The sequence below is a fragment of the Cricetulus griseus genome, chromosome 7, assembly GCF_003668045.3.
Source record: "Cricetulus griseus strain 17A/GY chromosome 7, alternate assembly CriGri-PICRH-1.0, whole genome shotgun sequence".
NCBI classification, from domain to species: domain Eukaryota; kingdom Metazoa; phylum Chordata; class Mammalia; order Rodentia; family Cricetidae; genus Cricetulus; species Cricetulus griseus.
The window spans coordinates 625,692-647,092 of NC_048600.1; the positions used below are offsets into that span (position 1 = coordinate 625,692).

Here is a 21,401-nt window from a genome sequence, read left to right on the forward strand (position 1 = left end):
TCTTTAGACTACCTTCCCAAGGATTTAATGGAGATTTAGTCAATAATACACTCCCAAATAAGACCAAATGTTTTAGCTTCATTTTCACCACAGTCTTGCACATCTATCTAGAACATTCACTGCACACTGTAAAAGGTAACAACTTCTTGACAGGCATTGGTGGCACATGCCTTTAATCCCAGCACTAGGGAGGCAGAGGCAAGTGGATCTCAGAGCTACAGAGCAAGCGCCAGAATAGGCTCTAAAGCTACAGAGAAACCTTGTCTCCAACCCCCCTCCCCAAAAAAAAGGTAACAACTTCTCTTCCACATTCAGAACCATTGAAGAAGGTAAAGGGACAGGCTGGCTGTTAGCCAATGGTGATACTTTCTGTAGAGTGTGGCCTGAGTGGCCTCCTGATCTCATCCCTAGACCATGTGGACTTCCTGACACTTTCCCTGGCTCAGCAGGACAATAGAAGCTGCCAGGCAACTAACAGGGGAAAGCCACCTATGCTCTGCAAGCTAGGAGTCCAGAATTCATTGCCTCTGTAGCCTAGCCTACCAGAGGCCAGAGGACAGTGGAAGAGTTAGTGAGGGAAGTGGCCAGGTGGACTCCTTCTGAGAGTCCCTCCAGGTGAGATACCAAAAGTGTGACTAAAGGTCTTTTCAACTCAGCTGCTGCCTAAGGTCTCCAAAGGGAGAGAAGAGTGCTGTTCACAGATTCACCCAGGGCTGGGAGCTTTACGGTTACAGGCACTGCCTTCCCTGCTGTTTTCACTGCCTTGTTTCACGGTCCTTTTAATGATTAATCCATATTTGATGATTCCTCTTCATAAAGCACTTAGATGGGCACTCCTGCCAGGCTCCTGTAGGTGAACATGACAGAGCCCAAAGGTGAATTTTATCCTAAGTACACGCAGAGTAGATTGCACGGCGGCCATCACCATCTCGGCTGCTGTCATCGTCCACACCAGTTTGTGACCCTTGGCACTGCTGACTGCCTCCGCTTTGGAAGTTGACTGTGTTTAACCAACAGAACCACAGAGACCCATCCCACCCTGCATCTGAGCCCCGTCTCAGGACCATTGGGTGTCTGCTTTGGCTGAGACCACCACCCAGGACCAACAGCTGACTCTCATGAGAAAGCCTGTGTTGTGTCAGCTTGTGTTACAGGCTGTTCTCAGGTAGACTCTGGGTTTAGACCAGTCCATGCATAAGCGTCCATAGCAGGCACTGGGTAAGAACTCTACCAGTTAAGGGTCACAGCCCCAAGCTACTGAGGTGCTTCAGTTCTGCCTTGCTGGCTAGGATGGCGAAGTCTTCGGAGCTGAATTTGGTTTGCCTTTCCCTGATCATGCATTCCAACCTGTCAGCAGCTCTCTTGGGCAGGTCTGTGGGGGCACAGGTTGACAGGGAACAGGTCAGAGGGAAGCCCTGCTCATCTGAATCCAGGTGTTAATGTTACAAGAAACACCCAGCTGGTAACCCACACCCCTCCAGATGAACCTGTCAGCATTTATTCATGCAAGAAGGCTATTGTGACTTGTCACTGAAAACACAAAGGGTCCTGAAAGGGTTCCCATCCATCTTCCAGGTGCCAGGCTTCCTGTCTGTCCTGTGCTTTTATGCTGGAGAGTCAGCTTTCTTACTGCTTTTGTTCCTAATTGCCAGGGATGAACTTGAACAAGAAAAATAAGTACAAAAGAGCAGACCAGTACTGTATAAGCCTTTGTTTCGGGGCTTGAAATCTAAACATGTTCAGGCCAAAAAACATACATCCCTTACTCCTTTTCCATTTGCCTCGGTCTGATGCAACCTCGTTCTTAAATTACACCACTTTGTTTAAAAAAATTTTTTTTCTAATCTTCCCTGACTTTTTTTTTTTCTTTTCCCTCCCTCCAAGTGTTTTAGTTTTTTCCAGGTTCTGCCCTGATGAGCTAACTCTTTCTTCTGAACAGTTGGGTTGTTATAAATGAGCATGGTGGGATTCATTCATGCCCACATATACAGAAAGAGAGGGGCTGAGAAGAGACAAACAACTCTCTGAGGTGAATCATAAAGTAGTGATACATCAGAAGTCCCAAAGATCCTACCCACTGGGAACATCCTGTTTCTGTGTCAGTGGTTTGAACTTATTACTTAAAATGTACAGAATTTTTGTTAGTATTTAAAGTTCACAGGAGCCCTGTTTTTTTTTTTTTTAATTGAAAATGTATTGTCAATGAGAATGTTAGTAAGCCTCTTAGTACCAGAGCCCCCAACAAAGGGACATGCCAAATGAATTCTTTTTTTAAAGAATTTTGAAAAATATTTATTTTATATGTGCAAGTGCTGTATCTGCATGTACACCTGCACACCAGAAGAGGGAATCAGATCTCATAACGGATGGTTGTGAGCCACCCATGCGGTTGCTGGGAATTGAACTCAGCGCCTCTGGAAGAGCAGCCAGTGAGTGCACTTAACCTCTGAGCCATCTTTCTAGGCAGCCAAATGAGTTCTTGACAGTGTGATGAAGAGAATTTATTTCATAGCTATTTGTCATGTGTCTTGTGTCCAAGGTGTTCAGAAACAGACAACAAGCACCCAGAGATCCATAAGACACAGTCCCTTCTCTGAAATGGTAAACAACAGTTATATCCTGGTGTTTTCACAAATGAATTGTGGGTAATGTGGTGCAGAGATGCCCAAGTTAACTCAGTCTTGCACTGGGGTAGAGACTTGAGTAGTTGGGTGAATTGGAGTTTGGAGAGTTTTTTGTTTTTGTTTTTGTTTTTGTTTTTGTTCTTTTTTTTTTTTTTTTTTTTTTTGGTTTTTTGAGACAGGGTTGGTTTCTCTGTCTAGTTTTGTAGACCAGGCTGGCCTCGAACTCACAGCCTGCCTCTGCCTACTGAGTGCTGGGATTAAAGGTGTGCACCACCACACCGGCTTGGAGTTTGGATTTTTAAGTAAGAACTAAACTTTACGTTTAGCCCATGAAGATGCCTGAAGGTCCATCTTATCAGTCTTCACCTCCACACATATGGAATCAGGGACTTAAAGACGTTAGGTGACCTTGCCTGGACCCAGCAGCATTGGGGAGTCAGAACAAGAATTCTACTGGGACTGTTCTCCTCCTGCTGGAAATTGAACTGGGGCCATGGTGGATTCATCCTGAGTCCTGGGGAGACAAAACTTTCAAGTATGGCTTCTTCTGAACGGCCTGTGTGATGTGGAGCTGACTTAAAGGGCAGTTAGTTGTCTCTGGCTTTAAAACTCAACCGTTTTAATTGGACTGCCTGCATTGTCTAATAAGAACACCAAATGCACCACTGTCGTGTGTCATAGTTAAGCACATGATAGAGACTGAAGGAATCGTTTTTGTCTGTTCTGCTAAACGTAGGCATCCTTGGTACCCTGGGCTGCTCAAATGTTGAGTAGCATCCTAAAGCAGCATCCTCTATACATGGTTGCATTATCACCCTCCTAGTTAAAAGTGAGCTAGCGTGGCCTTTTGGCCTTACACGGGTACATAAAAAGTCTTGGTATATGTGTATTCTAAAAGGTTTATCCACTAAACATGTATGAATTTGTTGTTTTTGCTGTTTCCTTCCTTTTTTCTTTTTGGAGATAAGAGTCTGGCTGTGTAGCACAGGCTGGCCTTGAACTCATGAAGTTAGAGGTTTGTACCAGCATGTTCCAGCTTTTTATATTACCGTTTTATTTTGTTTTTGAAGTAGATTCTAACCCCTGTGTAACCAAGGATGCTCTTGAAATCATGACCCTCCTCCATCAGCTTGCTGAGTGCTGGGATTACAGTGTGTACCAACGATACCACACACAGCTATACCACCTTGCATGTGACTGCCTTTAGTAGCTAGGTAGGTTAGGGCCATTCTTGAGCCAGGGCCAGCTCTAATGTCATCACTCATTCTTCCACAGTTGTGCCAGGGTGTGGTTTAGTAGTAGAACACTCCCTGGGTCCAATTTCTAGCACTGCCAAAAAATGTCCTTTTCTCTTGCTCATTTAGTTTTGCTTTCTGGACTGACAGGCGTTAGCCCTGTCACTTTGTGAAGAAAGTGAGGACGTCATTTAACAACTTAACATTGCTATACTTCATTATTCTTCATGTGAAAAATTAGGGTAATAATTTGCTTAAAAGGATTTAAACCAGTTAAATGAGTTGGTCTTGCAAAACTCCTCCCCCACTGTGCCCAGCACATACTGGAACTGTGATAAATCATAGCTTGAATTAATTTGCTTCGTTTCCTGTGGACATATTTATAAAGCATTGAGAAGAGTAACCAAGCTGTGTGATGGTGGCGCACGCCTTTAATCCCAATACTCGGCAGGCAGAGGCAGGTGGATCTCTGGGAGTTCAAGGCCAGCTTGGTCTACAGAGTCAGTTGTAGGACAGCCAGAGCTACACAGAGGGCCTCCCTGACTAGAAACAAAACAAAGAGTAAAACAATTGTATAAAAAAATATTCTAAAATATAATGAGTATAATAAATGCCCCCCATACAACTCTCTCTATTATTTTAGAGTTCTGGTAACTTCTTTCTCAGCAGCAAGGTTTACAGATGGATTTTGAGGTCTAAACCTAGGTATTATTGACTAAGATGAAAACCACAGGCCTCTGGAGTCGGAAAGTGTTGATTTTGGTTTAAAGCCAACGGGTGGATGATGTTTAATACATTAAATATTAAAGACACAGTCTTTTGGTTTGTTGAGTGCTGCTAATGTTGCCAATTTAAAAGTCCAGTTTGATTTATAGAAGCTTAATTTGATCTGGATACAACCTGTTTCATCTGACAGCTACCATATGATAATGACAAAATATTGACAACAGTCCAAATAATTATCTTAGTTTCCTTGTGAGTAAAACGAGGGAAAATGAAAACGGCTGGGCCTAGAGAGATGGCTCAGCAGTTAAGAACACTCAGTGGCTGCTCTTGGCAGAGGACCTGGGTTCAAATCCCAGCGCCCATATGATGGTTCGCTACTGCCTGTAACTCAGATAGCCTCTTCTGGCGCCTCCCGTCATTGCACACATGCATCCAGGCAAAACTCTCATACACAGAAAAATACAAAAAAAAATTTACATTTCCCCCTTAGTTCTTGTTTTTCTGTAATTCCAAAATATTCAGAATTCTAGGAGAATCACTTTAAAAGTATATTATTTCCTAAAATATGATTTTTTAAAAAATTCCACCACCTTAAGCCTATATCCACAAGTACTTCATATCTATAACTGGAAATAAGTTTTCATGTTGGGATAAACCCCTTAAAATTGTGTAGGTGTGTATACACGAAGCATGTGACCTGATACAGAGAGAATGGGGCTTCAAGCTGAAGATCAGAAAAACAAAGCAGCCAAGCCACCAAAGACTCTCACCTCTACCAGTGCTCAGACTGAAGAGGCAATCCACCAAACTTCAGCTTGCATCTCCAGAATGCATTGCTCCTCACCAAATCTCAGACTTCCCGGATGAGTATTGGATGACTAGGAATAAGATCTGGACCTGAGACTCAGAGATCATGAAAAATTTCAGGAAGCAGTTAGTCCTCAAGGGAGTGGCTTACAAGTTCCCTAAGGGATATATAATGTAAATATATTGTCTTGAAGTAACTGAAGTGTATGAATTTGTGATGGACGTCTAACCCTTGGTCATTATCAACTAAATGAACCATCTGTCTGTTTCTTACAAAATGAAATATAGAAGTTTAGACAAAATCCAAAACTTTAAACCTTAAGGGAACATTTGTGAATAGCAAGCAAAAAAAAAAAGTAGTATTTTTAAATTTTATATTTTTTTCATTTTTTTTTCTTTTAAGGATCTCACATAGTCTTGAACTCTTTGTGTAATTGAAGATAGACTTGAACACTTGGCCCTGCTGTCTCTACCTCCTGAGAGTTGGCATTACAGGCCTGCATCACCTCACCATTTTTTTTTTTTTCTGGTGCTAAGAATCAAACCAGGGTACTGTGTATGCTAGGCCAGCACACTCCCAGCTGGGCTACCTCCCTCTTGTTTCCCTTCTGCAGTTTAGGGAAGCAGCTAGCTCAGGTCGCCCTTACTCTGTGCCAAGAAATGGTCTGTGTGCTTCTCCATCTGAACACATTTCATCCTCAGAGTGACCCTTTGAAGTGGGTGACCTGAACTACTGTGATTATCACAGCTGAGTCTCATACCATTTTGTGAATGTGGGAACAGAAGCACAGTGAGACCAGGTGCCCATGTCCACTCAGCTAGTAACTTGTAAAGTCACCCATCGGGCCCTGGTGTTTAGTCCTGCCACTGTGGCATGTATGGGTGGACCTGGTCCAGCTTCCACAGCAGTCTATAACTGAAAAGCATTGTGTGTATTTGAGAAATGCTCTGGAACTGTAATGCATCTTGTGGTGTTGGATTTTTTATGCAGCGTCTGTGTTGTTTTATGGGGTGTAGTCCTTGTTTATAAGCCAGTCAGCAGCAGGGACTGTGCAGAGTGGGCCCTGTGGACCATCCCCTGATTTTCCCAGAGGTTTAGCCTAAAATAAACATCGATGGCATTTGTAGTCTGGTTTCCTTCTTTTCCCAGTTTACAAATTAAAGCAATTCTTCCATAAGTTCACCAGACAAAGTTAGTCATTTCCTGTCCTGGGTCCCACTGTTTTGTAATATTTGTTTATATGTCACTTCTTTCCATCCCCCATCCCTGCCTCCAAGTGAGTTCTTCAAGAGCGGGAACCCGGTCTCATCTATTTTTGTCTAACACCAGCCCGGTGCTGGTGACAAATGGGTGAATCATGTTGCTCGAGGTGAAGGGATTTGCCCAGAGTAAGAGGCCTGAAATATAAGGGACTTTCAGATTCCCCATCTCATGCTTGGCACACATATATTGCCAGTGTTTCAGAGGACTTGAATTGTGTGTATGTGTGTGTGTGTGTGTGTCTGTCTGTCTGTCTGTGTGTTGTATGTGCCTGCCTACCTGTGTGTCTGTGTCTTGTGTGTGTGTGCCTGCCTACCTGTGTGTCTGTGTGTGCATGTGTGTGTCTGTGAAGCCAGAGGATGATACTGGGTGCCCTGTTCTATTATTCTCTTATCTTATTTTCTTGAGTTAGGCTCTCTCACTGAATCTCCAGTCAGGCTAGCAGCTGGCAAGCCCCAGGAACCTCGTGTCTTTATCCCACAGGATTACAGACATGTTTGTCATCAGACCTGACTTTTTGCATGGGTTCTGGGGAATTTGAGCATAGATCCTTTTACTTGCCCAGCAAACAGTTTTTCTCATCGAATCATCTCTCCGGCCCCTGACTTGAACTCTTGCTGAGGAGTTAGGACGCAGTTTTTCCACCTGAGTGATGATAACAATGAAGACTACGATGATGATGATGAAGACAACGATGCTACACGATTACCTCCAATGCTGTGTGTCACTTTAAGGCTCAAATGAAATGGCATTATTTGTGGAAGTATTGGAACTAGGAAGCCCCTGTAATGTTAAGAGTGTATATTTCTCTTAATCTAGTCTGTCATTTCAGTGAGACTTAGAAAGTATTTTGTGGTCACCGCCTCATTCACGTTTTGTTTATTACTCTATGAAATGGGTGACCTCATTGCCATTTCACAGATGAGAGGACTGAGGCATAGTGCAACCGAGAACTTCAGCTATAGTTCGGTGGCTGAAAGCGGCCTGGAACCCATCCAGATCCTTCATTTCTTTCCAACAGAGGCACCGGGGCTAGACTATGGCGATCTTCAGGGTACTGTCTGCCACCCTGGCTCCTGAAGCCTCCAGAGTGAGCCAAAGAGGCACACTTTAAGACTGATAAGAGGTCTCTTCTTCTGGGACCAGTGTCATACCCAGGCACTGAGGCTATGGGGGTGAAGTGTGTATAAATTTTGACATAACTGGCTACCATCTGCTGTGGCAGACAGTTCTGGTGGCCTGGTATTGAGTGGAGTGGGCAAGCCCTGCAGCAGAGGCTAACCTCTGCCTGGTTTTTGTCTCGATGGGGTGTTCCTCACTGGGAAATGAAGGCTGCACCATCCAGCTTCTGCTTCCTGTCCCTATAATTCTGAAACACTTTTTTTTTTTTTTTTTTTTTTTTTAAGACTAGAAAGCTTTATTTTTAAAGCAATGGAAAATACCATCACCTGCTCCTTCTTAGCGTTTCCTTAAAAACTGGGTGTGCTTGTTGGAGCTTTAAAGGGAAGTGTGAGAGAAACTCCCATGATGCCTCAGGGGTGGCCAGAGCCTGCTGGATCGCTGCTTTTCAACAGCACAATGAAAAGCAATTAAGACATCTATGATGGGGCAGGAAGCTCCTGGAGACTGATGATAGCATTGGGGGATGGGGGCGGGGGCTGTGATTTACATCTCTGGCTTCTGTTGTGCAACTCAGGCCTGCTTTTTCTTCTGCCTGTGACTGTGACATGAGTCACCTAAGCCACACTGACTCTTCTCATAGCATGGTGGACAGAATGGAGCCCTCAGGCAGAGGTGACTAGATTCATCGTGGTAAAGGATTGCTTGTGTAGCTCGTGACTCTGTAACTAAAAGCAACAGGTAGAAATATTTTCTCTGAGACCTTGATTTCTTTTTCTATTCCCTAAGCAACAGAGAATGTGTGTGGGCTCTAGCGGTACATGTTTGTAGAAACACTGATGTAGGAAATGTTTTGCAGAGTAAACTTAAAGGAAACTTAGTAAGTATACTTGGTAAGTATACCAAGTTCTAAGTGAGAATCTCGGCTGATTTTAACCCCAGAGGTGGAGGAAGTGTGGGTTTAAGAACCTAAGATGCCCTGTGTAACATCTCCCTCCTTCTCTTACACCCCCCCCAACACTGTGGCCAAGGAAATGCAGAGTATGTTAAGCTAGGTCATTGATACTCCCCTTAGGAAGAATACATGTTTCTTTTCATGCTTTCTTCCTTTCGGTGAAGTCTAACTTGTTGTTGAGCCTTCCCAGGGAGTTTGGGCCAGTGGGAGAGTCTGAGCCTGTTTGCATTATGAGATATCTGCAGAACTGTTCATTCACAGGCGTGTGTTTGGGGGAGGAGTGTGATTTCACAGAATTACAAAGTACCCCCCCCCCTCAGACTGCAAAACAAGGACCCTTTAAAGTTTTACAAGATCGTGGTTGGCAGAGTTAATGTTCACCATTGTAAAAAAGGGAAAAACTAACGCTGTAAAGGGAGCTTTCACAGGAATGGAAATTCCTTCATCTTTGTTCCTTCATAAAGGTGTGAAGATTGAGCAAGCTGTGTGTGTGTGTGTGTGTGTGTGTGTGTGTGTGTGTGTGTGTGTGTGTGTGTGTGTGTGTGTTTTATTTCCTAGTCAGAATGTGTCTAAAATCTGACACCACTTCCCTTCTCACTCAGCTGTTGTCAGCTTCTCTTGTGACCTAAAAGAGCATCCTGGGCCTGGGTCTCACCTTCACTCCTAGCTGCAGGCCCGGCCTTGACTTTTTTGTTCAGGCAAGTTGCAAGTTGAAAGAAACAAATTTCAAGTTCCTGCTTGGTCCTGGCCCACCTGAGCCAAGTGTCCTCATTGCAACTGCCTTTCAGTCCTGGCTTGCTTTCAGCAGGCTCTCACCTGCAAATACAGCTGTGGTTTGGTCTTTACATTACCCACTCCATGACTAGTGTGTGAGAACCTGTGCTGGCTTCCATGATCACTTTGTCTTAGCTCCTATCTTCTTATCTGCCCGAATCCCCATTCCCCTCGTTTGTCCTCTTCTCCTGTCATGTCCCTGGGTGTTGGCAATTCTGGATTCTGCCCTTGGCTTTTGTCTCCTTGAGTGGCCTCATCTTTCGTACTTGTAGGTCTATCCCTAGCCTTCATTTTGACATTCTTAGCCACACCCAAACTTTACTCAAGTGTGTTTTCCAAACTGAAAAATTAAAGTTACACATTCTCCTGTTGCCAGCCCTTCTCACTCTTGTGAGATACACAGGAACTCTCATTGCCTCACCTGTTAAAACCTTCCAAGAGTTCCTTATTGTCTCTGCCTAAATTCAGTCTGAATGGTTGTTTTCCTGAACCTGACTCCTGGAAAATATCCCCATATTCTTTCATTTTCCAGACCTTTTTCCCCTCATTCTTTGGGGATCTGAGAAACCACAGCAGACCGCTGTGCTCCTGGGTGTTCTGAGATGAGACCAGACTCTCCTGCCTCCAGGTTCCCATGAGACTCAGGTCCCTACAAGTCTTTCTGAGTACAGACTCTCCCTGTCTTTGAGCTAGCCCTCATTAGTGGATGTTTTATTATACTAGCCTGAGTTAAATCATCTTCTTAACTAACTGTCCAGTGTACTTTGCCTCTCACAAGTTTATTAACTTTGTTACAATTATTATCATATTTTGTTATTTTAATGTCATTTTATAGTATGCTAGTTTATTTTTGTAACTTGTCAGTTTGATTATTTTCTGTCTCCTACTCTAAGACCTTTGATCATGTTAGTGAAAATACTGGCTTTGTAGTTAAGGATACAAGTCCATTTCTAAATGCTTTTTTTTAAGAAGCACTTGTTTTTAATAGTCACAGTTATTTTTTTAATTTATTACGGGAGTTGCAAGGCTGCTATAACAGAGAGACTCCATATAGAATGGTTTGAGTAAGTTAATTTACTTCCTTTCCACAGGGCAGGGCAGAAGTCAGTAGCCGGGGGCTGGCAGGGCAGGATAACTCTAGCAGGCTTCACACATGGCTTTTGAAGTTGTACCACTCCCTCTTTTCCACCCAACTGAACATCGGAAAAGGAAGGTCAAATCAAGTCTTTAGAGAAGATGCCAGGGGATTGAACATGAACCTCTTATATCCCATTGGCCCAGCTTCATTGTGTTAGACTGGGAAATATTATCTTCACTTAGCACCAATGCTCTCAGCTAAAGTGCACAGCAATGGTGGCAGGTGTCTCTTACCAGACTGGTGGAGAGGGATAATGGTTTTACATTTGGTGATCTGGATTTTACTTTTATTTGTAAGTCTAAGGATTAAACCCAGGACCTAGGGCATGCTAGGCCAACACTGTACCACTGAGCTACAACACTAGACGAATTTACTGGTCTTTATCACAAGAGGGAAGAACTGTTCTGATTAAAAAGTCAAACCTGGGGGGAAATGAGGGTCTCTTTTGTATTTGATACCTGTCTAGGCCTGCCCAGTAGGTTTCAGCCACTGCTGCCTACAGGTCATAGGTCATGGGTCACAGACCAGTGCCCCAGAGAGATGTTGGCTCCTGTGTCCAGCTTGTGGATTTGTGGTGAAGACTGGTGCATCAGAGAAGAGCTGATGGACAGGAGTGAGTGTGTGTGTGTGTGTGTGTGTGTGTGTGTGTGTGTGTGTGTGTGTGTGTGTGTGTTTTGAATCCAGGGCGTTGTACTTGCTGGGGAATACTCTACCACTAAGCAGTAGCCCCCTGTTGGTTTGTTTTTTTGTTTTGTTTTTTTCAAGATAGGGTTTCTCTGTGTAATCCTGGCTGTCATGGAACTCACTGTGTAGGCCAGGCTGGTCTTGAACTCAGAAAAATCTACCTGTCTCTGCCTCCCAAGTGTTGGGATTGAAGGTGTGTGCCACTTTTGGTGTTTGTCAAAATATTTTCTAGAAGATGATATTGACAGTTCTCTTTCGTGTGTGTGTGTGTGTGTGTGTGTGTGTGTGTGTGTGTGCATGTAGATCAGAAGGTCTCCATCAGGTGTCTTCCCAGTCATTCCACATTCAAGTCCAAGAATTAGTGTTCATTTCTCCCACCTTGTGTCTCTACTCAGAAAGCAGATACTCCATGTAGTCCCCTGGGAAGTGGCCTTTCTATAGTAAACATGATGAGCACATGCTGGTTGGCATGTGTATTTTGTACGGTCCCACGACTAGGTGGGGCTTTTCTAAACTGATGCGATTCAGTATCATAGTTCCACCAATTCATGGGAGCTGAGTCTACTAGTGTCTGTGCCACAGGGACAGGGAGGTGGCCACACATTCCAGCCAGGCATGCCTTAGCTAGTGAAGGGACCTTCGTGAAAAGTCCTCTAGACTCACTTTTAAAGATTGTAAGTAATTTCAGGAGAGCTGCATAGGTGGACAGATGCTTCAGAAGCAAATGAGATCAATTCAGTTTGAGTGAAACGTCTTTTTTTTTTTATTAAAGCCCTTTGAAATAGGACAAAAGTAACATTCAGCCAAATTTACCAATTTACCACTGATTCTAAAGTAAGTCATTAAAAGGCCAACCATTGGAGGGATTGTTAGCTACCACAGAGCTGTTCTCCAGTGTCAGAATGAGTTCATTATAAAAGAGAGATGATTTTATTGGAGGTCATTATTGACTTTGGAGAGCCTGTCACCTGTAATTGCCACATTATTTGATTGTTTTACGTCTTTATTAAAATTTTCTCCTTATCTATTGGTTTTCTGGATTTTTTTTCTAATTTTTTTTCTTTGTTGATTTATTTTTCTCCCTCTCAGTTTTCATGGCTCCACCCCCATGCCCGCCCGCACACCTCTTTTTAAAAATTACAGTTACTTATTTATGTGTGTGTGGGTGAATGCCTACTGTGGCCTGCATGTGGAGGACAATAGTAGACAGTTGCTTCTCTCCTTCTACCATCTGGATCCAAGGGTTAAACTTAGGCTGTCATTCTTGATAACAGGTGACTTTTATTTTACCCGCTAAGTCATCTCACCAGCTCCCATGATCCTTTTCGTTCTCCTTGCCATTACCACATTGAAATTCCTGGCCACGCCTGCCCCCATTGCCACCCTATGTTTTTTGACATCTAGAGGCCATTCTGGGGAGGTGTCCCAGTGGGATCATTCATCATGCCTGCTTTGTCACAGTGGTACTTTATCCTCCTTTCACTGACAAGAAAAGGAGAGGTGAGGTCATATATGCTCCCATCTTATAGATGGCGTGTGAGGTGTGGACAAGATGAGAATCCAGGCAAGCTAACACATTCTATCATGCTCTCAGTCCTGTTTTAGCTTAATGTCTCAGGGTTTCTACTGCTGTGAAGAGAAGCCATGACTACAGCAACTCTTATACTGGAAAACATTTAATTGGGGTGGCTTACAGTTCCAAGGTTCAGTCCTTTACATAGTAGTGTGCAGGCAAGCGTGGTGTTGGAGAAGAAGCTGAGAATTCTACATTTGATCTGAAGGCAACAGGAAGTGAACTTGCATAAACATAGTTTGAGCATAGGAGACCTCATAGCCCGCCCCTTCAGTGACACACTTTCTCCAACAAGGTCATATCTCCTAATAGTGCCACGTTCTATGAGTTTATGGAACAATTACATTCAAGCTACCACACTCAACTATAGACTATGGGCTATTAGACTCTCAGTCACACTATTTCTTTATGTCCTACACAGGCTTCAAGGACTTGATTTCATTCTCACACCTTTACCTATCTTCTCTTCTCCCTCCAAGCCCCACTATACTGTTGACTATTTACTTGGCGTAAAATCATTTTTACAATGACTTTAAAAGAATAAAACAATAAGAAATAAAACCGTCTTGCTTTTCTCTGTCTCCCTAAAAGGAATGAATGAATATATATATATATATATATCCATCCTACTCACTTTCTGAAGAGATTGGAAGACTCATGAAAACTATATGGTTACCATAAAACTGTGAGTCAGAGTAAGCGTACAGGGGGAGGGACGAGTAAGTGGGGACTGGGAAGCCATTTGAGTGAGCGCTGTTCCTCTGTCCCCTCACTTCCCCATACAGACCATTGTTGAGTCCTTTCTGCTCTCTTTGGCCCTTAACCTCTTATAACCCAACCACTTGACTCACCCGTTCCCCATTGCTCAAGCCTAAAGTATCACTGTGTCTTTCACCCCAAATAATGTGAGAGTCACCTCCCCTTACTTGTTCACTAGACCCAAACAATCTCACAGACATAGATAGATTTTTTTTTCTACCACCTCCACCTCAATCCACTCATTAGTGGTTCCCCCCTGTCCTTAGTCTGATGACATCAAATGAATCCTCAGAGCCCTCACAGCATGTCTCACTGAGTGCCCACTCTCAGAGCCCAAGCCAAACCTTGCCGCTCCTTGCGTGTCCTTCACCCCCTCTTTGTCTAGGCCTTTGTGTGCTCTAGTCCAGCCCACTCTTCACATCTCACTTTACCCTTAGCCTCTTCCCTGATCTTGACAATAAGACACTCCACATTATCCCTTCACGTTGCCATGCAACCAGGGAAGAAGCCAGAGCTTCCTAGGATGGGAATTTCTGCAATGTGGGAGCTCTCTGTAAGGAAAATAACAAAAGAAGTGGTGTGGGGCCTGTGCAGGGCTAGGGAGCCGGCAGGAAAGTTCCTCCACTGTCTGGGTTATCAACCACTATCATTCCTCTTGGCTCTTCACAGATGGTGACAATGCCTATATCCCACCAAGAGTGTGTTTTCTTCCCCTGCTTTGCACTCTGAAAGGGGAAATAGGTCTGAACCCCCCCCCAAGTTTCCCCCAGGCATTTCCATGGTGTTTACACGTGAGTGTGAAGTATATGCTTCTTGGATGGAAGGGGGAATTGAGTAAATAGATAACTGAATGGATTCTCAATGCTGATGCTGCCTACGCAACATTTAAATGAACTTGGTAGAAGCCAAAGCCAAGTGGAGAATATCTGGGTTCTGTGGCTCTCTATATCAGTTCTTCGTGAAAAACATAGTACCAAGTTTTATAGGATTCATCCAATAAAACATGTTCTTCAGTTGTGGCAAATGCTAACACAGCTAAGATTTTGTTGAGTGCTTATGGTGTACCAGGTACTCATACAGTACTTTGACACAATGTTCTGCTTTATTGACACAGTAAAATGTGTCCACATTTACTCCTATCCTTTGGGCTTCCTTCATTCATAGCTTCTGCTCCGCCACCTGGCTGGAAGGGTAAAAACCCCATGCAGGATATTAAGGAAACTGTCAGCGACAGGAGGCTGCCTTCTGGAGCGTCTCTTTCTGGTCTCTGATGTAGTGTCACCTCTGATGTGCTAAGCCTCTTGGCTTCTGTCCCAGAGATCATGGGCTTATCACCCTATTAGCAGTCAGGACTTGGTCTTCTCTCCTGTTGATGACATGCCTGCAGATGGCTGGCTGCAACCAGTTAACTTCAAAATAACCTGTTACAGATATCTATAATGTGTTGTCCATTTGGACGTTGAAAAATGCCTGTCAGCGCCTATCAGTTTCATCTGGGTGTAATTACTAGTGACCTTTTCTTGCTGGCAGCTTTGGGTTTGGGTTTAGAATCTAATGAGCCTGTCCCTGGTGTGCAGTTGGATCTGTGTGCAGTTCATTCTGCCACCAGCCTAGGCTGTGCCCTGGGGACATGCAGATAAAAATTTACCTGCTAGGAGAGGAACTCACAGCAACTGGAGGGCTGTGCAGATGTCACAGCAACCAGTGTCCAATCTGTATACAACTGAGTCCCAGGGGCTAAGGTTTCTGAGCACACCACCCAGGAACCTTTTTAACTTAAATTCCCTACCAAAGGAGTAGGATTTGTATCTGTGCTGTCTTTCTGTAGCCTTTCTGCAGCGGGATAAGCAAGCCTTTGGCTGAAGTACTCAGGCATTGCTTTCTAGCAGTCTCCCACACCTAGGGATAGGAATCGGCAGTCCCAAGGATTAGGGTTTAAGCAGATATCCTTGGACATGTGAACAGAGAGGCTTCCTGTCTCGAAGATGAGTGGAAGCAGAAGTTGTGGATTCCTGGAACTGTGATCTAGTCCAGCTTCAGGCACAACCATGCTAGGAGCACCGTCAAAGTGAGTGAACATTAGGGAAAACCAGAAGTTGGGGTCTGAGGCATCTGGCTTACAAATGGATGAATGGGATGTAAGAGTGTAAGCCAGGCATTCTTAACGAAGCCGCTTAGAAATGCTTTTTGGGCTTGATAGTGCACGCCTGTCATCCCAGTGCTTATGGGGTGAAAGCAGGGGGATATGGAGCTCAAGATCATCTGAACTGTATGAGAACCTGTCTAACAACCCTAGCAAAAAGGGGAGGAAGGAAGGAGGGAAGGAGAGAGAGAGAGGGAGGGAGGGAGGATTGCACTGTGAACTGGATAAAGTTCGTGTTCTAAAAGGAAAGTCCCATGGTACCTGGCTCATAGCTGGTGAGTTCCTTACATCCTGAGTGAAGGTCATAAAAGATTACCCTAGTGGCAACAGTGATAACCCCATTTCAATGTCCTGTGCCCTCAAAGCCAAGGGCAAAAGTGAGAAGTGCCCTCCTACAGCAGTCAACCATTGCTAACAAGGGTTGACACTGGCAAAAAGAAAGATCTGGAGTTGAAAACTTCTGTTGCCTTTGTCTAATTAGCGCAGGGAGGTCACTTAAGCTTTTTGTGCCTCGTGTGTTCCTGTGGTATTAAGCAGTAATGATGCCTGAATCAATGGGTTATTGTGAGAGCAATCAAAAGAGCTTCTGTGGGAAAGCCCTTTGCGTGCTGTAAAGTACTGCACACACGAGAAAGAGCATTGCTGCCGCCTTAGACCCCAGTACAAACCCTTTGGTTTCCAGTACTTAAACTGGGTGAGCTTGTTTCTTCTGTCCAGAGTCAACCAGAACACTTCAGCAGCCCAGAGTGATGCCAAAGCCCATGGCTTCCATAGGCTTATATGTTTGAGTGCTCAGACTGCTTGGGAAGATTATGGCCTGGTTGGAGGAGGTGTGTCACTAGGAAAGGGAGATAGCAAGTGCTGGCTATTGTCACTAATTGTCACCAAGTGCCCTGTGTATTTTTTTCACAGAGCATATGTGTAACTCTGTGGTTTGGTTCTCAGGTTTGTGTTGACATACTTACATAAAAGCTCTGTCACTTAAAACCACTATTAATCCCCACACATGGTAAGAGGGGACAGGACAGGGAGACAGTCGAGCAGAGTCTGTGGTGTAGTGCTTGCCTGGTGTTCACAAAGCCCTGGGTTTGATCACTAGCAGCATAAACCACATGTGGTGGCCTACACATGCTATCCAGTACTCAGAAAGAAACTGGGAGCAGGAAGATCAGGAATTCAAGGCCATGCTAGGCAAGCGCTGTATGAAATGAAGCGCTTCCCCAGCTAAACTCTGCCTGAGTTTTAGACCCTTAATTTCAGCAGGCTGTGGAATCTGTCTAACACGGGAGTGCTTGCTAATTGTGAACTGCTAACAAATACTTGAGGTCCAAGCTGTGTGAAGAGCCTTTCATTCACTACCTAATTTAACCTTTGTAGCCATCCTTAGATTACATCCCCTGTATACGCAGATGATACCACAAAGCCTGGAGAATCACACCTTTGGGAAGTGCCAGGTCTCAATCAGCTATGTAGAGGTTAAGGGTTAGCACAGCACTTTAGATTTATGCAAAAACATGTGGTCTCATTCCCGTCTCCATTCTTGAGTCCTAATCTTGTCATCCAATATTTAAATGCCACCACCTCTCTTTAGGTCCTAGACCAACAAGAGACTTCGTGTAGACCTCCATTACGTCTCACTCAGAGCCCAGCCCTTCCTTCCATTAGTTTATTTTCTGCATCAGATACAAACGTAAGGCCTGGTTGAAAAGACGTCCGTCTGAGCCAGCATGGAGTTTTTCTCTCTTGCTTCCTGTTACTCACTGCCCTGTAATGATGCTTTTTGTTGTCTTTGTGTTTTTCAGGAATGTTTACCCTCGCAGAAGTTGCTTCACTTAATGACATTCAGCCAACTTACCGAATCCTGAAACCATGGTGGGATGTGTTTATGGATTACTTGGCGGTTATTATGCTGATGGTAGCCATCTTTGCAGGGACCATGCAACTTACCAAAGATCAGGTGGTCTGTTTGCCAGTGTTGCCATCACCTGCAAATCCAAAGGCACCGGGAAATGCTGGCGTCACCACCGAAGTCCTGAAGATGGAAACAGCCACGCATCAGGACCAAAATGGGCAGACGACAAATGACATTTCCTTTGGCACATCTGCTGTGACACCTGACTTACCTCTCCAAGCCACTCATCCTCACACAGAGCCCACCTTTCCAAATCAGGAGGCAAAGAAGGACAAGAGAGACCCAATAGGCCGAAAAACCAACTTGGATTTTCAGCAATATGTATTTATCAATCAGATGTGTTACCATCTGGCCCTTCCTTGGTATTCTAAGTACTTTCCGTACCTTGCTCTTATACACACCATCATCCTTATGGTCAGTAGCAACTTTTGGTTCAAATATCCTAAAACCTGCTCCAAAGTTGAGCACTTTGTTTCAATATTGGGAAAGTGCTTTGAGTCTCCTTGGACGACTAAAGCATTGTCCGAGACAGCCTGTGAAGACTCTGAGGAAAACAAGCAGAGAATAACAGGTACCCAGACCCTACCAAAGCACGTGTCCACCAGCAGTGACGAGGGGAGCCCCAGTGCCAGCACCCCCATGATCAACAAAACTGGCCTCAAGTTCTCGGCTGAGAAACCGGTGATCGAAGTCCCCAGCATGACGATCCTGGACAAGAAGGATGGGGAGCAGGCCAAAGCCCTGTTTGAGAAAGTGAGGAAATTCCGTGCCCATGTAGAAGACAGTGACTTGATCTATAAGCTCTATGTGGTCCAGACACTTATCAAAACTGCCAAGTTCATCTTTATTCTCTGCTACACTGCAAATTTCGTCAACGCCATCAGCTTTGAGCATGTCTGCAAGCCAAAAGTTGAGCACCTGACGGGGTACGAGGTGTTTGAGTGCACACACAACATGGCCTACATGTTGAAGAAACTTCTCATCAGCTACATTTCCATCATCTGTGTCTATGGCTTTATCTGCCTCTACACTCTCTTCTGGCTATTCAGGATCCCTCTGAAGGAATATTCTTTCGAAAAAGTCCGGGAAGAAAGTAGCTTCAGTGACATCCCAGACGTCAAGAACGACTTTGCATTCCTTCTGCACATGGTCGACCAGTACGACCAACTCTACTCCAAGCGCTTTGGTGTGTTCTTATCAGAGGTCAGTGAAAACAAACTGAGGGAGATTAGTTTGAACCATGAATGGACTTTTGAGAAACTCAGGCAGCACGTGTCTCGCAATGCCCAGGACAAGCAGGAACTGCACCTGTTCATGTTATCAGGGGTGCCTGATGCTGTCTTTGACCTCACAGACCTGGATGTGCTAAAACTCGAACTGATTCCAGAAGCAAAAATTCCCGCCAAGATCTCTCAGATGACTAACCTCCAGGAGCTCCACCTCTGCCACTGCCCGGCAAAGGTCGAACAGACTGCTTTTAGCTTTCTTCGAGATCACTTGAGATGCCTTCATGTGAAGTTCACTGATGTGGCTGAGATTCCTGCCTGGGTGTATTTGCTCAAAAACCTTCGGGAGTTGTATTTAATAGGCAATTTGAACTCAGAAAACAATAAGATGATTGGACTTGAGTCCCTGCGGGAGTTGCGGCACCTTAAGATCCTCCACGTGAAAAGCAATCTGACCAAAGTGCCCTCCAACATCACAGATGTGGCTCCACACCTCACAAAGCTCATCATTCACAATGACGGCACCAAGCTCTTGGTACTCAACAGCCTGAAGAAGATGATGAATGTGGCTGAGCTAGAACTGCAGAACTGTGAGCTAGAGAGAATACCACATGCTATTTTCAGCCTCTCGAACTTACAGGAACTGGACTTAAAGTCAAATAACATTCGCACAATCGAGGAGATCATCAGCTTCCAACATTTGAAACGACTGACTTGCTTAAAACTGTGGCACAATAAGATTGTGACCATACCACCCTCCATCACCCACGTCAAGAACCTAGAGTCTCTTTACTTCTCCAACAACAAGCTCGAGTCCTTGCCAGTGGCGGTGTTTAGCTTACAGAAGCTCAGATGCTTGGATGTCAGCTACAACAACATTTCTACCATACCCATAGAGATAGGCTTGCTTCAGAACCTGCAACACTTGCACATCACTGGGAACAAAGTGGACGTTCTGCCAAAACAGTTGTTTAAGTGCGTGAAGTTGAGGACTTTGAACCTGGGGCAGAACTGTATCACCTCCCTCCCGGAGAAAATCGGTCAGCTCTCCCAACTCACCCAGCTGGAGCTGAAGGGGAACTGCCTAGACCGCCTGCCAGCCCAGCTGGGCCAATGTAGAATGCTCAAGAAAAGCGGGCTTGTTGTGGAAGACCAACTGTTTGAAACGCTGCCCCTGGAAGTCAGAGAGGCGTTGAATCAAGACGTCAATGTCCCCTTTGTGAATGGGATTTAAACTAAGCGGAACGCGGGCACGTTGTCCACGTGCGAGGACAACTTCCTAGATTGGAGATGCTCACGTGCAAGTTACTACAAGATAACACATTTTAGGAGTAGATACGCCCTTTAAACAAAACCCGGCGGGGATGCACAGAGCCTGAGAATGACAAAACTGAATGTTCAATGTTTGTAGTGTTTAAGTCATTCGTTTCCAAATCTTCTTTCCTTTTTGTTTTTTTGTTTGTTTGTTTGTTTTGTCTTGTTTTTCTTCTTCAGGGGAAAGGGAAGGAAAAGTTATAATCACTGATCTCAGTTCCTTTTAAATTGTAAGTTGGATGCAGCTGCTGGCTGAATGTTTACACATCGCTTGCCTGCTAAAGCAAATGATTAAATTGACTTTCTTCTTACTACACTGCCTCTTTTGAAGTGTCGTGTTTTATTTTTTGTTTAACTGGTGCAATGTTGCTTAACCTTGGATTGCTGAAGACACAAGGGGCCAGAATCACACATTTAGACTTGCTAAAGCATTGACTTCTTTACTGTTTTAATTGAAAGCAAACAATCAGGTACTTCTAGTAATGTTGGACCTCTGAGAATCCCACACCAACCCTTGCAGCCCTCGTGGCCTGTGCAGGGAGGGTCAGGGCTCGTGGATTGTTTGTTAAGAACAAATACTAAAAATAAAACCATACATCCTGTAGTAGTCACTTTATGCCCATGGGCTGGAGTTTTGGTTATATATGGTACACTTTTGCACCAATATGATAGGGTCGCCAATAAATAGAAAATGTTTTAAAAATTAATTTAATAATAATAATAGCATAAGTTTCTCTAACTTGTAGTGGGTCACAAGCTTTTGGTGTCATTGTTGGGAATATAAACAGATTAGTTTCCTGTCTTTTTTTGGTGATGTGGTGGGGTGGGGGTGGGGGGTTGGCAAAGATGGTGTGTAAAAGAAAGGACTTGGAATTCACTGGGCTGGAAGACACCTGGGCCTGGCTCTTGTATGCATCTTAGTGGCAAGCTGTATTTCCTGTGTTTGTCTGTGAGGAGGAAGGATGTTGTCCAGGAGAGTATGGAGAGTATACTGTAGGTTACAGGGTGTCTGGATCAGTCTGTGGGAGGCAGCCTCTTCACCTGTTGAGTATTAGTTATGTAATTCATAGACCCACAAGGGTAGCCCCTTCCTTTTTTACAGGGTTGGTCTCTCTCTCTCTCTCTCTCTCTCTCTCTCTCTCTCTCTCTCT

At 44.4% G+C, this 21,401-nt stretch overlaps 1 protein-coding gene across 3 annotated transcripts in view; it reads left to right on the forward strand.

Annotated features, from left to right (window-relative positions):
- Positions 1 to 20,566, forward strand: part of Lrrc8d (leucine rich repeat containing 8 VRAC subunit D) — a 74,321-nt gene extending 53,755 nt beyond the window's left edge. For 2 of the 3 annotated variants that reach the window (XM_035447858.1, XM_035447857.1), the window contains one exon: positions 17,601 to 20,566. In XM_035447858.1, the coding sequence (XP_035303749.1) occupies positions 17,603 to 20,170 (2,568 nt within the window). In that variant the 5' untranslated portion in view covers positions 17,601 to 17,602 and the 3' untranslated portion in view covers positions 20,171 to 20,566. Of the gene's footprint in view, positions 1 to 8,488; positions 8,514 to 17,600 lie in introns of those variants that run through there. The other variant, XM_027425885.1, reaches the window with a different exon arrangement.
- Positions 20,567 to 21,401: the final 835 nt, after the last annotated feature.